Here is a 16587-nt window from a genome sequence, read left to right as displayed (position 1 = left end):
AACAACATATAGCAAAACAATAACACAACTTGTTTCAGCTTGTTCACAAACATCCAGAGAACTAAATGTCTTGATACATACTATGTAACATGAATCATGATGTATTTTTTCGTCTTAGCTCCACACCAACTTGGCAGAGTCAAATGCCGTGGATTGGAGCTAAGGAGATGTTTGAAGTTAGAGCAGATGAGGAGAAACCCAAGAGTTTCTCCTTCTTCTCCAATGTGAGTTGGAGAAGCTCGCTGTCGAACCGAGCCTGTTTTCATGTATTTTGTATGAGGGCAGGAGGAGCTGGCTGTGGGGTTTTTTAGCCCTGGAGTGAGACCAGAGCGGGAAAAGCCTCCAGTATATATATATAGCCTTCTGGGCTTGGAGCAGAGCCCTGAATTCAGAATATAGAAAATGTTCTCCACATAAAATAAATATGAGCAGGCAAGAATCCACAAGAGTGATATGCTTCGTGTTGAAATGAGCACATTTGAACCTGATCATTGTGCATGTTTTTTGCTGTTAGGACCTGCTGCTTATTGTAATTCTCTTCCTACAGTCTATAGTGGTGCGGTTTTTTAGTGTCCGGCTCAGACCATGTTCTGTTGAAACCCGTTCCATCACTGCTCTGCTGCATGGCAACATCTAAAAATAAATTCTTGCCTGCTTTCAAAGAAAAAATATAGTCTGACTTTGAACCTCTCTCTTCTCCATAAGTTGGATTGTTCTCCACAAACTCAGTCTACCAGTACATCAGAGGTTGCACTCACTCAGACTCCAGGGGTAGGTGCAATCAGAGCAGTACAGTTGTTGTCGACAGATGATCGATGACTGACTCTTCAGTGAGTTTTGGCCATTAAGGTCCAGTTGAATTATTGTTGGGCTGAGATTGACTGGCAGGCTTGTGAGTTGGGGGAGGTTCATTACCCAAATCCCTTAGCTCTCAGTATTTTCCTGTGGAATATTGTGCATGGTGGAACATAGTGTTGTTTGTTCTTGGCCTGCAGTAGAGTACTGTGGAAGAAAGTGGTGAAGATGATGCTGACTATGCTTATGTGTGTTGCTGTTATTGAGGTATTTTTACAGTATTTTTTAAATATGTGATCATTAGAACATTTGGCACCATTCCTATGAGCCCCTTGTGTGCAGGAGTGTTTCGACCGTTAATGGTTGTACTTGTTCCACTTAAAGCGAAGCAGGAATTCATTCAGTATGTTTGCCAGAATGCTATGTTGTATGTGTTTTTTATTTTTTCATTAATTATTTTGATGAATTAGAGCTGGCACAATATTGAAACCTTAGTTATCAGCCAGAACATTTTATAACCAATAAACTAATAATTTTTTCATTTAAAAATTAGTAGGCTTTAAAATGAGTTATTTGAAATTGAGGCACTTCACTTAAGTGTCTATCTAAAAGTAGGCTGTCATGCTCAAACTACTCAAACACTCAAGCATAAGGGGTATTTGAGGACAAAGTTTTTTTCTTTTTCATTTGTTCTTTTTTCCTTCTAATGTTCAATCCAGCATTTTCTGCATATCAGCCCTATACCAATACTATATCTGATTGGTGCCTTGGATTTTATTGGATCTCCCCAATTTAGTCGTCACCAATTCCACCCGCTAGTTAGGAGTCCCCCAATCACACAATACTATCAATGCTAGGAGGGCGAAGGCTAACACAGGCTTCCTCCGAGACCTGTGAAGCGCCACCGCTTCTTTTCGAACTGCCGCTCACGCAGCGTCATTGGACAGCTGAACGCGCTCAGAGGAAAGCGCCATCCGCCAGATCTGTTATGTTAGCTAACAGACGCCTGCGCTGACTAGCATCACGTTAAGTGATGGGGGGAGAAGGAGGGGCCATCCCACCCACTCAGAGAGAGCGAGGCCAATTGTCCTCTCTTGGACTACCGGCCACGGATGGCTGTAGCATCACCAGGGATCGAACTCGCGATCTCCTGATGATAGGGCCAACGCTTGCCATGGTGCCATTTCTGTTAGGGATATATTGATATGATCCAACTGAGATAATTTTTTTTTCTCTCTAATTATTTCTGCTCTAATTATGTACCAGGTAGAGTACATAAAGTTTATTTTTCTATTTTAATGTTTTTTGCCTTTTTTTTAACTGTAATTTTCATTAGCGCAGTGTTCACACGTGCAACATTGGCATAACATTATGACCACCTCCTTGTTTCTATGCTCATTTTTATCAACTCCTCTAGTCCTTCATCAGTGGTCACAGGACGCTGCTGAGAATGATCCACCACCCAAATACTACCTGCTCTGTGAGGGTCCATGGAGGTCCTGACTAGTGAAGAACAGGGTGCACCTATATAGTAAGTGGAGCTGATAAAATGGACAGTGAGCGTAGAAACAAGGTCATAATGTTATGCCTGATCAGTGTGTGTATATGTGTGTATATATATATATATATATATATATATTGCCCTCACCAATATTAGCAGGCCTGGTAGTCATGGGCAAAAAAACTGTAAAAAAATCATTAAAAATATTAGCAAACTAAAGCTAACTAAAGTATATTCCTATTCATACTTTATGTTTTTAAGTTCACCTGAGCGATGAGGAACACTTACAATATATACTTATATACCTTCTTGATTCACTGGGGAATGTATATGAGATGAAACACAGGCCAAATTTCCATCCATCACTATGAGAAAGACCAGAGAATACAGCAATGAAGTATGACAAAGGATTGTTAAGCTGCACACATCAGGAAATGGCTACAAGCAAAACAGCTAAACAGTTAAAAAAAAAGGCAAATTTTCACTATCAGGTCAGTAATTGGAGATATTAAGAACCTCCTGGGAAGAGGACGTAGTTCAGTACTGACCTGGTGCACAGTGAGTAGGATGGTTCAAGTTGACAGTCAATCTTCAAGGATCACAGCTGGGGAATTGCAGACATTAGTTAGGTCTTGCGGTCAGAATGTCTCCCAAACTACAATCAAACACCCCCTATATAACTACAAGTTGTTGGGGGACCAAAGAACTGCCAAACGTTACTGGAACTTTCAGTGGGACAGAACTTTTTCAGTGCCTGCCTCACCAGTGCCATCACAAAATTACCCCTCCAAAATCATGACCCTAGGTATTTATAAGTGACTTAGTTGGTCTTAGTTGGCCTAAATTTAGCCTGATTTAAAACATGTGGTTCAGAATAATGTTGGCTGGACCTTTGAAGATATACGTGGACAACACTTTAATCACTCCACTGACTTTCACAAGGAGATTTTAAGACTTCCTTTAGTATCTCCTGTGTGTTGACAGCCTTTTGACACAAAAACAAACAAATGACAAAAAGAGAAACTGCTGCACGAAGAGATATCCTTAAGACATCTGAGATGTCCTTAATATTAAACATTTTGTGAAAATAATCATTAATTATTTAAATAGAAGGAGAAAAAACAATATATCAAACAGTGGAAAAATCCCATTTGTATAAACTGAGGTGAGTAATAAAGGGAGAGGGTTGTCGTTATAAAGTCAGACTATGCAGCCTGCAAGTAAATGGGTTATAGTTTATATATAAATTGATTCGTTTTTTATACAGCTCTTGGTTTCGTCCAGTTTTTAAGACTGAGATATTAGTCTGGCTATTGTCTGCATGTAAACATAGTGAATGAAATAATTCTGTGCACTGTTACAAATTTCTGTTTTTGTTTTTTCAGTCATTAAAGGCTTAGTTGTACAGTTACGTAATATAGATTTTATTGTAAAGGTTTTAACCATATTTGATGATATACAGTAATACCTTTCTATACATATTTTACTATAGATAATGGTGGTGAAGGTATGCTGGAGGAAATGGTTACAGGCAGTGAGAAACTGATGTTTATCATCCAACTGTGGTTTTTGCAGCTTTAGGTGAGCCTGCTGTTCAGCCAGATGTTTCTTAGCATAATAAGACATCTAAATTTCACCTGTTGTGTGTGGCACCTCATTTATTAAGGATGTAATTGCTATTATTTGGGAATACTTCAGAAAACATAGTCTAATTGTTGCTGCAATTTTCAGTTTGTCCAGTGCTTGTGTGTTTTACTTGCAGTGTTTGGTATTGTTTTGTATTTCGTTTGTATTGTATGATAACTCAATTTCATGTTCCTACCTTTAACATACATTATATGGCCAACAGTACATGGAAACCCCTCCTAATTATTGAGTTTCAGCCACACCCATTGCTTGCAGGTCTATAAAAGCATGCATGTAACTATGCAATCTCCATAGACAAACATTGGCAGTAGAAAGGATCATCCCAAATGCAACCTTTGCCACGAGTCAGTTTGTGACATTTCTGCCCTACTAGATCTGCCCTAGTCAACTGTAAGTGCTATTGTTATGAAATGGAAGTATCTAGGAGCAACAACAGCTCAGCCAGGAAGTAGTACACTATGCAAACTCACAGAGCAGGCTTACCAAGTGCTTAAGTACATAGCGTGTAAAATCACCTATCCTCTGTTGCATCACTCACTACAGAGTTCCAAACAGGATAGTATGATTGAGGAGGGATAATGGTCTAAGGCTGTTTTTCAGGACTTGAGTAAGGCTCCCTAGTTCTAGAAAATAGTAATGTTGATGCTGCAGCATACCATGACATGCTTCCAACAGTTTGCGAAAGGTTGGATGAGATTGGTGTGGAGAAACTCCTGTGGCCTGCACAGAGCCCTGCTCTGAGTACCTTTGGGATAAAGTGGATGTCAATTTCAGACCAAGCCTTCTCATCCAACATCAGTGCCTGACCTCACAAATACTCTTTTCCCTGAATGGGCACCAGTTTACAAAGACACACTCCAAGATCTTGTTGAAAGCTCTCCCTGTAAAGTGGGGGCTGTTGTAGGGGGCCAGCTCCATATTAATGCCAATGGTTTTGGAATGGGATATCCAATAAGTTCACATAGATGTGATGGTCAGGTATCCACATACTTTTGGCCATACAGTGTATGTTATGGTAGTATGCCTGACTGAACCTGCAGCTTTTGGTCAAGCAGGCTAGCCGTATTCTTAACACATTTCTGTTCTGTTCCAAAGGGCAATCAGTTTGGAGATTAAGTGAATGCTGGCTTTAAGATCCAATTAATAATGGATTGCGACAGCACCACAGCAAAGTCTGTGCGTTATTAAAAATTGAACATGCTGTGCTGGTTGTGTTGCCAGTTCATTTGGCGCACTTGCCTTCATAAATTTGAAACCCTCTTTTCTTTGCATCCATTAGTTTATGTCATAGGTTCCATGTAAAATATTCATTAGTTATGCTTCTATTTCTGTGCCATTCTGCTGCGGATGCATCTGAAGTTGACTTGGTGCCAGGGTATGTTCTTTCATTAACTGTGTCTGAATGGTCTCGTATTATTAAAATAGTCAGAGTTCATTACTTGCAAGGGCTTTATATGGTTACTAATGTAAATCAAGGTTATTATTCAATGTGTCTTTGTTAAAATGAGTTGATAACTTTAGTAGTTTTGAAGTTGGCTAATTAACTCTGATGTGGGAATACATTTCACATGACATAATTCGCATTTGTCTAAGAGAATATTTTATTTGGGCATACAGTTAAACCAGAAAAACACTTGTTAATACAACTTGCTGCATCAAAGGCAGCAAACAGTGGATAACCTTAATACTCTGTTGGCAAAACTTACCTTAGGCTACCATAGGTCAAAATTAGCACTGTATACTAAAAGATTATGGCTGTTTGCACCTTGATAGTGCACTATAGTCTAATTTTTAATCTGTAGGGAGATGATGCTCTCAGTGTGGTTATAATAGCAAGTAGAACAAACAGCTTTTTTGCTCAAGCTCTTGCCAGGGGCCTTTTTCCACAAGGTCCTTGCAGCTCTGATGAATATTTCACCAGTATTAGTACTGGGACTTGAACATACAAAATGCTCTTTGAGCCAGTTCTCTCTCTCCGCTCGACTCTTTCACATGTCCTCTCCGGCACATACCAACTTGAGAAATAAGCGCTTTATGACTAACCAAGGCAAAACTTGGAAACTTCATTCAGAATGTGATTTTTGTTTGACAACTGAGTGAGTATCGACTGGCAAAGCTTGGACTTTGGCCCTTTGCTATGAAGTTGTTTTGTATTGATGCTTTGGAGCAGAGGTATCTAAAAGTTTTAACCCAGCTGGGCCAAAAGTTGAGTCAGAGGCCATTAAGTAACAAAATCTGTGTGAAGTTTGCTCAGAATGGACTGGCTGAATAAAATTCAAGTCTTTCTAATGGTAGATATGGTCTGGCAGGCCAAATTAGAAGTCTTAAGAGGTCATATTTTGCCCTCAGGCCTCAGTTTGGACAATTTGCTGCTCTGAGAGGAGGACTGTATATGTGCCTCTGCATCCACCTACCCTAGTGCACCACCAGGGAACACTGCCTGCTGCCTGAGTTTTTGCATTTTAAACAGCTTAAACTGATCATAGAAAGAAGTTTGACGTTTGTCATAAGTTTAGCGCATGATTCCAACTGGAATTGGATTTGACTTGGCCTGGAACACAGCGCTCTCCTGCCTTCACTGCTGGTTTCTCTGTCTTTCATCCAATGACTCTGTATACACCCCACTTCCCTTCTTGCCACAGATCTTCATTTTTAGACCAGTTTGATACCATTTCCGATTCTTGAACCTAGTATTGACCGATACTGAGTATCGTTACAGTACCAGTGCTCTTTTTTTCCTTCCTCAGTTAAAATATTTCATATGGGACTATTCTTTTATGTGTAACATGTAACAATGTAACATGAGGCTGTAACTACCTGCTACGTTAAAGGAGCAATATGTAAGATGACAACCTGTCAAATCCACACTCCACTCTCCAAAGAAATAGGGGGCAACATATCATCAAAGTTGTGGTGTCCACCCTTATGATAAGAAACAAGGAAATGCACAGCACCCCCCTTATCAGACTAGAACTCTTGTATTGCTGCTGTTTATGTCACTTTTTTTTTCTCTGCTGCTGAAAGTGTTTTTTGCAGGCGGCAGTGGTTACAATGGTCGCTTGCCAAGAACTTCAGCCATCGTTGCATTTCCTGTTCCTTTTATTGGCTTCCTGTCCTTAAAGCAACATGATGTAACAATCTTACCTTTAAATAATAGCTTTAAAATAATTTTGATGGTACATTGACTAATAACAGGGAGAATCGCAACATAATTGACAAGAGGTTAGAATATGCCATCGGGGCAGTGCTGCTACTTCGTCCTCTCATGTTGGACTGATGGCAGACTTGATGCTACAGTGACGCACTATCGCCTCTTGAGGAACAAAGTGGTATTACAATGGGCCGTGCCTAGCTGGTTAGCATGCTAACTTCAGTAGATACGTATCTCTGCAACACAATACATAGATGTCTTTAACATAACGTCAAAACTGTTATTTCTTCACTTTCTTCACATGAATTGATAATTTTAGTTCATTTTGCTATGTTTTAAACTAAAAATCTTACAAATTGCAGCTTTTATATATAAAAGTAAAATAAAACAAATTACTAATATAATACTATGGATATGGTCATCCATTACCACTGGATCTTATTTCAGCCTAACAGCGTATTTTATCGCAGATGAGTGGCAGCAGCGTCTCCAAACAAGAGCAGTGAATGAGAGACTTCCAGTTCTCTTGCCACATCACTTCCATTTGTTTTATTAATAAAAGATATTGGACATAAATGCATTATGGATCATTACAAATACTTTTTTTTTAAAACTACCAGGTCCTCAGACAGTAAGAAAATAGAAATCATGTATAGAAAAAAAAGATGCATCGAGATTCTTGGCAATTTTTGACTAATAAAACATGTTTTCAAACGTACACCTCTGTTAGCTGCTAAATTTTGGTTTGTAGTACTGTATTTTTTAGCCTGCTACCGCCAGAAAACCACTTTACCATGTTTGTTTATTGTATGTTAATATCCAGCTCATAGCTTTCTTTCTTACCCGAGATGAGCCAATTATCTGAACTCTTATAGACACTTGAATATCAAAGTTAGTCAGAGGGCCCATCCCTCATTAATACACAATGCACTGTTAGAAGTTCATAACGAAAATGGCTAAGAAATAGTTTTGAATGTGGATTGATCCATTTAATAATGTTAAGTAAAGAGGCTTTTCTGGCATCTCCTTGCAGCTCTGCAATGGTATCTGTCTATTTCTACCTCTGTTGGTTGTGTCTGTGATTCATTATGAGGGCAGGTAAAAGCAGGGCTAGAGATCTTGTGCAGTGAGCTGCTGTTTCTGCATGTATACATATTCCCAGAAGGAGCTGAAACCAGGCTGTGTTGCCAAGCATTGGTTTTCTGTACCTATAGAGGATGGGACCATAGACACTGGGAAACCTTCTGACAACCAGTGGTAGCAATGATGCTTCAGCATGTCATCCACCCACATGCGGTCAGTCTCTGGGAGAGACATGGAGTAGCCAGGCTGGAGCCCTGCACCTTATCTTCCCCCAGGGAGCTCTCACTATTCAGCCAAGTGTGAAATCAGGAGTCCTTCCCCGAGATGTTTCCTCCCACGATCATGCCAAGAGAGACGAGGAAAGGGAGGAAAATTGGCTCCAAGCCTGGGAGGTTGGGCTCTTGTCTGTTTTATTCATTTGCTCTTCCACTCTTTCTCAGTCCTTTGTCCTGTCTGCTTTATTGGAAAAACCCATCAGCACTGAAATTGCTTGTGGTGAGGCTTTGATGGCAGCTCTGGTTGATCCTCACACAGACTCCACAGAGCCTACAGAAAGTCATTTTCTTACAATTGCTGAGCAAAAGCACTTCATCTGGAATCGACTTATTTGTTTGTGGCATACTTGGCTCTGAAGATGTTTTTTGGAGCATGTCTTGTTATGTTCAGAGCACAGAGCAAGAATGATGTGAATCAGAGAAAGACAGTAATAATTTGATTTCCCGTGGAGTTCAGATGCCTAATAATTCATGTGAGCTACATGGTAAATGGGGGCTGTTGAACTGACAGTGCAAGGAAGTGTTGATGTAATGAAAGTCTGCTGTAACCCATGTGTCAGTTAAAAATCAATAAATTACATGACAGAGTTGGCAAGAATCCAGGCAGTGGAAGTTAGCTAGCTGCTATCCAACCAGCCATTGAGAGAACGACAGGAATAGACCCAATAATAGAGGACACAAAGGCAGAAAGAGTCCAGTGTAATAAGAGAGATCTTGTGACATAACACAGGGTTAGCAGAATGTGTGAAATGATCTCTTGCAGCACAGATCACCAAACTACACCAAATCATGCTACAGTAACTCTTCCTTAGCCTGATTTGTTGAAAAATTGTCTTTATTGCGTAGAACATCAATATTAAGATGCAGTTAACAAAGCTTTGTCTATAAAAGTGATTTATGATATCAGCAGTACAGTTGTGAGACAATATTTATGAACCCCTTGGAATTATTTAGACTTCTGCATTGATGGCTTCTCTTCATCTGAATCACAATAATTAATATTTTACATTAATTAATTAACATTTTACAAAACTCTTACAGTTTAGGACTTTTATAATGTCTTATGTGACCTGCCTGCTTCTGCAACATTTCAATGAGATTGAAGTCAGGAAAGGTCCAATATAGAATACGGAATTCTTTCTGTTTGAGCCACAGTTTTTATTGACATTTTCTAACAAAACACTAGAATAAATCAAGACAGTCAAGGAAATGGGGGGAGAGAGAAGGGGGCAGATCTCAAATTACAATTTTTCACTAAGTTCATGCGAGCACATCAGTCTTATCACTCAAAAAGAAAAATAGTCCCTTCCACAGTTCAACAGTGGATATTCTGACAATACAAGATTTAGTAGTGATTCAATCCCAAAATCTTTAAATTGGTGTCCAGTTTAAACCCTGGAGAATATATTTTTCCCCAGCTGTAAACCCTGCAAATGCCATACGCTTCTGCAGAGAGTTTAAAACCAGAATAATCATTTAGCAGACAAAGACACGGGTCTAGCTTGAGATTGACACCAATAAGCTTTAATACCGTTTGAGTAACATACTTCCAGAAGTTAGCTATGTATGTAGGGGTCTCCCAGAATGCATGCAGAAAAGTAGTAGTAGTTTAGGCAAAGACTGCAGTGTGGGTTGTGATATATGGTGTAGGCCTAACTCCAGTAATTTTATAACGTATCAAAAGATGAGCAATTGCGGATTTTAAGAGCAGTGGTTTCCTCTGTGCTAAACTCCCGTTATCACTCTTGTTCAGTGTTTATGATAGAATTGTGAATGCAGACGTTATCACTTGTTTGAGAGTTCTGTGATATGCACTTTCACTTATCTTTTTAGGATGGTCTGTCCAAGGGAGAGTAGTGGTGGTTCTGATTTTCTTAAGAATTCCTTTCATCTGACTGCGGGCTAATGGAGGCCAAAGCTTTCACCAATGCACTTGTAACCCTTACAAGTCCTATGAGCTTCAGCACCTTTTCTTCAAGGTTCTCTGAAATCTCTGTTGTTCTGATGAAGCATGTAGCACATGTGGTAACCAAAGTGTGTGGAATTTTGTTTGAAAAGTTAGTTCAAACACACACCAGTGTTGTATGGAACACCTGACTCCAGTTACCCACAAGAGGTAACTATAGTAGAGGCTTTTATACTTTTTTGTATTAGTAACCTTGATTATTTAAACCATTTGGGCAATAAAACATGGTTGATGTCAAAAAAATGTATCTTCATTTTTATTTGTTTTTATTTTTCTTGATTATTTGAAAATGGCAGCTGGTCTTTACATTGTGTGGTTTCATGATGAATGGACTAAAATCACTTGGAATAAAACCTCTTAACATTAACTTACACAAAACCTTAAGAATGTTGTAACAGTCTCCTGTGTAGTTAGTCAACCGTTTTGGAGATGCATGTTTTTCTTCGGGCAGTGGCGATACGTAAAATGATGTATGTATTTGTTAAACAACTTATGTGATTATGTGTTAGATGAAGATCAGGGGCCCATATTGGCCAAATGTCTCAGAATAAACATGAGATCTGAGATCGATTTAGGCCTTTACATAACTTTGAATCAAATCACATGAATTGATGATACCTGATCTCAAATCAGAAGTCTTGCGCGGAGGTATTTGATAAATATGGGCCCAGGTTACATTCCACAAGAACCTTCTAAAGTGTTCGGAGACCTGTTCTTACAGCTGTGTACTACAAACAATACAGATTTATATTACAGAATTCCCCTTCTTTTGTCTCCCGCAGGACGTTTTTCCAAGTTGCTGTCCAGGATTGTCCAGTGGCGAGGTGAGGCAGGGTGAGGCGAGGAGGGGCCACTGACCGGATGCCCTTTGCGGCGGGAGCCGCGTGGCCTTGACCATGAGCCGGCTGATGTTGGGCCGGACGCTGGAGCGGATCTGCAAGGCTGTGCTGCTGCTGTGCCTGGTGCACTTCCTCATCATGATGATCCTCTACTTTGATGTGTATAGTCAGCGCTTTGACATCTTTAGCCGCTTCAACAACGGCCGCGGCGCCAACGCCTCCCGGGGGCCCCACCACTACTATTACAACTACTCCAACGGCAGACCCAACACCACCTTTGCTAGCTACCTGGCTGCTGCTGACCAGCTCTCACCCACCGCCAAGCCTGAGGCCAACCGCACACACCCCACCCCTAAGCCCATTCCTCCATGCCCAGAGGTGCCTCCTGGACTTGGTATGGGATGCTTTCTTTTGCTGTTTTCGCTTTGGGTTTGCATGTTGTTTTTTCAGCATATGCGTTACTGGGTACAGCCATCTAGTCCATACAGGTGTAATGATTTCAATACAGTATCGATAAAAAGAGTGTATAGAAATTTAAAACGGTACTGCAGATACACCCGTTAGTCTTTTCTGAGGGTCTCTCACTTTTTCTTTCATGGAAACCACAAAGCATGAAAAAGTTGAAACAGTGGCTTAGTTGTAGTTAATGCTGTCAGACTTTCCAAATCACTGCCCAGAATTTTGCACTTATTTTAATTATGTTTCTGTGACACATTTATGTTGATATTTCAGTTTTGTGAGGTGGAAATAGAGATTATATAAGGTTTTATGTGAGCTCAGTGCTGAGTTTTCTTGTCTTAGTTTTTATACTTTTCATTAAGGTCCCTATTTTGATATGGCCAATACAGTCATATGCAAAAGTTTAGGTGCTTCTGGTCAAATGAGGTTTCATTGATTAAAGTAGAAATAAGTCAACACATCTACAGAGAACACACTTTTTAATGCACACATTTTAATGCACAATTACTGCTTATTTTCTGAATGTAGCATGTGTGGGGGTAAAAGTATATGTGGCCTGTGCTAGAAGTTATAGAACATTTTTCTTTTCCAGTATGGTAAACTAAATAGTATTTGTGCACAAAAAATTGCAGAAAAATTCCTTATTTAAGTTCTCTGTTGAGAAATATCTTATACCTATAAAACCTATAATTTGTATTCAACTTACATACAACTGTTTTTGTGACATGGTTATGTTGATATTTCAGTCTTGGGAGGTTGAAAATGGAGGCAATAAGAGGTTTTATACAAGCTCAGTTGTGCTCTTTCATAGTTTTCTAGACTATTTTGTCTCTTCTATAGTATTTCTGTTTTTCTATAAGATCACTATTTTGACATGGTCTGTTTGTAGAGATGATCATATGGTCACCGTTTTGCAGAAGGATATACTACTTTATAATCTTGCTTTGAAATAAATAAAATAATTTGTCAATCTTTGTAGTACATAATTAGAGCTTTGTAGAATCAAGACATTTTGAAGACATTAAATATCAAAAATTGTGGCCTCAGAATTGAAAATAAAATCTGAAAACATGTTTATTTTAACATCTCTACTAGTCAGCTGAATTATTTTGCGGCACATGCATTGGTCTCTAACTTGATGTTGCAAAACAGTCAAAACCCTGACCCAGGGAGGGCCCAGGGCCGCTTTCTTCTGACTAAGCGCCGAAGTGGAAAAGAGGGCGAAAGTGGGACAAACTGCGATTCACAAGGCCTCTAATGGCAGCTCTGGGAATGCCCCGTGTCAGAGCATTTTATTGACAGCTAAAGGGGACAGTTTAAAACGCAGTGAGAGAAGAGCCAGATCAGGGTATTAAAAATGGGGAGCCTTGTCTTTATAACAATAAGAATAAAATCTCTTTCATAACTACAGTGTAATAATGCTTGCAGAGCAGATCAAACGGCTAGTTATGCGAGGGAATGCGAGAAAGAAGAGCAAAGGGAGGGGGGTGTATTCATGCCTGGAAACTCTTAATTAGCACTCTCTGAACAGGAGATAAAATGGTAGAAGCAGAATCTGTGTGTGTGTGCGGCAAAATGTAGGCAGCCACTGTGATGCCTCTCCGTGTTGTAATGGATTCTCTGCATACTCCAATTAGTCTAAAAGCTGGTGTCCCGCTCTGTTTTCTAGACTGAGCGGAGAGGCATAACAGATCTGGCGTCAGCCATCTTCCTCAATGTGACGTATTTAATCCTAGACGCTTCACCTATCCAGAATTCTCCTGCTGTGTCGGAAAGCCTCACCTGCATGCGACACTCGTCCTTCTCATAAGTTTGATGGCCTTGGTTGGATATCATCTGCAAGGGTCAGGCTTTGCGTGGGTGATTCTGGTGCAGACACTGCCTAAAACTGTTCAGTCCTAGACTTTGTACAGCTGCCTCACAACATACTACAATATACTATACTAATAACTGTGGTAAACAGTTAAACCAGGTTCGGTGCTTTATCTTTACCTCGTTTTAATTAAAGATGACAATATCACTACAACCACAACTTCTACTGAACTGTGCTTTTATTATTTTCTTTTATTTGACGAAGATAAAACTTCAACTCGTACACCATCACTGTGTTTGTGGTGTTTTGTCAAATAAATAATAAAAGCACAGTTTAGTAGAAGTTGTTGTATACTATCATCTTTAATTTGGCCTTGAAATTGTAAGTGATCTAGTAAGGCAGAATGCAAGTGTCACATGAACATTACCATCCAATGCCATAGTGTCTGTAGCCACTTAGCTTAGCCTGTTTGTATGAGAACTGAGACACGACAGTGTCTGAAACCTGATGCTGATATCTGAGGATGTCCTAAGATGTATACCGTACCATAAAGGCAGCTTTTTGTCCAGGCGTGATATCTGCCACACTGAGTGTGCTAAACCAGCTCAGCTCAATATCCACATCTCTACAACAACTTCATCTTTATTGGGTATTGATAATATGGCATTAATGTAGGATATCCCATCACCCAGCATGTTTAGTTATGTTCAGTTATGTTCACGGATTGGAGTACTAGACCCCATTTGCACCTTCACTTCATGTGACTGGTATCTGGGTTGTGTCCTGATAAGATTTTAGCCACATGCATTCACACTTGGTAGCCAAATGCGTCTCCAGACTCAAATCCAATTGCTGTGTGGAAAAGAATATGCGAATCTGCTCGTTACGTGGTAAACAAAGACCGATTCTTTATCCGTTCAGCCTCGTCTGTAGTACTGCCTGAGGAGGAGTTTTGGTTGTACTGGGAGGGGTTTTGGTGTGTGTCTTGGAGAGACAAATGCCTTTACACTGTTATGGCCTAAATGTGTCTCAGGCCACCTGCTGAAGTGGTTTGTGCAATCAGATTTTTATCTGTTTCAAATGTGTCTTGGGTGTGCATTTTTATGTGGCTTGGTCTTATCCAGATACACTCCTGATACTCAACGCATGATGTGACCAGGTGTTAATGGGGTCTGAGTGTCTTGCTATGAATTGCATGAAATAAATCAATAAATGAACAACCTTTTTTATACCAATGACAAATGAGTTTTTACAGTTGCTGGGGTCTGTTACCGTGGAAACTCTGTTTGCCGCCACTGGCCATGGATTGTATACTTGATCTCATTCTTACATTAGTCATTGGTTTTTATTGGTTAATCTGAGTACTTCTGTATAATGATAATGCTCACTTTGTCTTGTGTTGTGTTGGTTTGTTCCACTGTTGACCTGTTTAGGGGTGGGTGCCCCTTTTGAGTCTTGGTTCCTCTGAAGAGTTTCTTCCTTCCTTCCTCTTGGAACAGGGCTTCTGTAAAACTGCTTTGTGACAACAACTCTTTTTGTGAAAACCGCTATACAAATAAATTAGAATTTAATTTATTTAATTGAATGATGGACTGGCGACCTGTCCAGGGTCCTGCCTTCCGCCCAATGACAGCTGGGATAGGCTCCAGCACCCCACCGCGACCCAGAAGGATAAGCGGTTTAGATGATGTATGTATGTATGTATGTATGTATGTATGAATGATGCCTGCAATAAAAAGCAAATGACCTCTTTAGACACTCAGCACAACTGGCCTTGTTTTTGCTATATTGCTATTCCCAATCTGCTTGCATTCCGCATGGAATAAGCAAGGACAAGAGCGGCCCTAATCCATACACTGGAGGAGGTCTACTGTACTGTGAATGTGACACATCTGTAGCCGTGATTATGCAACTGAACTCAAAGCTCTACTATAGCGAGAGGACCGCCTCTCCCTGAGCAGTGCACCCCATCAGCACGAAGAAAAATGCTCATTAACTACAATGTCATTGTGCTGCATTTTCTTGCTCGTAATGAGGCAACCTTTTGTAATGAATGCGCTGTACCTCCATTTGATATGCCTGCAAGCACTAGGCCTTTGCCACCCATATCCTTCTAATGAGTTTTAAGTGGAGCTCTTGAGGGAGTTGAGAGTTGTGCTGCGTCATGTGAGTCATATGCATTAGACCCACCCCCTGCCAACCTTGCTTATGCTCTGCCCCCCTACACACTCTCCCACATTCTGTTTGTAGTCTCTTTTACCCACTCTCACTGTCATCCTCTTTTTGTACTCTGGGTCCTGCTTTGGTACTGATGAGAGTTCCTAACGTAGCTACCTTATCACTTTTTAGTTGTTTACATCTCCAACCACAAAGCTCCTCCACCCGCCCCACTGCATGACAAAGTAGCTGTAAGTCTGTCCTTAAGCTTTACTGTAGCATGTCAGGGCAAATTTAAGAGTGCTGTTGCCTCGAATGGGAGCAGTATACAAGCGAACATTTTTTATTCTCTGTAGAATCTTTTTCTTGATTTTTGCCTTTCTCTCTACTGGCTGGAAGAGAGGCTAAAAAGAGGCCTCTGTTCTCTGTACAGCTTTGTAGAAGAATGGTGTACTTCAGAGATGTTGTTTTTGAAAGGCAGGAGAAAGCTGTTCATGAGAGCCTCCTTGCGTTTCACAATGGCAGAGCCATGATTCAGTTCCCTGTTGGCAGGATGATTCAGTACTACGAGACGTACAGTATGGCACGTCTATGTAGAGTTTTGAATTTTGACTGCCAAGACAAGGCGAGCTAGTCTACAGTGAATACTTCGGGGTACTGCCAGATGGTGTCGACTACAAACTGCCAAACATTTTTTGGAAAATAATCTTGATTGAGACATAAATAAACACATACAGCAAAGTTACATTGAAAATCTGACAAGCTGCTATCATGTTAAGCAACTTTTCCTCTCCTGACTGACATCCTGTATGTATTATGTTCTTATCACAGGGATGTAAGATCATTTGTCTGTTGTCTATCAGATCATAGCGATTCCCTAGTGAGCATAGCTTGCACTGTG

General features: G+C 40.2%; 1 protein-coding gene across 1 annotated transcript in view; it reads left to right on the top strand.

The window, feature by feature from the left end:
• b4galt2 (UDP-Gal:betaGlcNAc beta 1,4- galactosyltransferase, polypeptide 2) overlaps positions 1–16587 on the top strand; it is a 160753-nt gene that overhangs the window by 13797 nt on the left and 130369 nt on the right. The window contains exon 2 of the mRNA XM_036596602.1: positions 11201–11651. Within this exon, the coding sequence (XP_036452495.1) occupies positions 11315–11651 (337 nt within the window). The 5' untranslated portion in view covers positions 11201–11314. The remainder of the gene's footprint in view (positions 1–11200; positions 11652–16587) is intronic.

The sequence above is a fragment of the Colossoma macropomum genome, unplaced genomic scaffold (assembly GCF_904425465.1).
Source record: "Colossoma macropomum unplaced genomic scaffold, Colossoma_macropomum, whole genome shotgun sequence".
Lineage (NCBI taxonomy): Eukaryota > Metazoa > Chordata > Actinopteri > Characiformes > Serrasalmidae > Colossoma > Colossoma macropomum.
The sequence above is the reverse complement of the archived record's forward strand: the minus strand, read 5'-3'. Positions and strand labels throughout refer to the sequence as shown.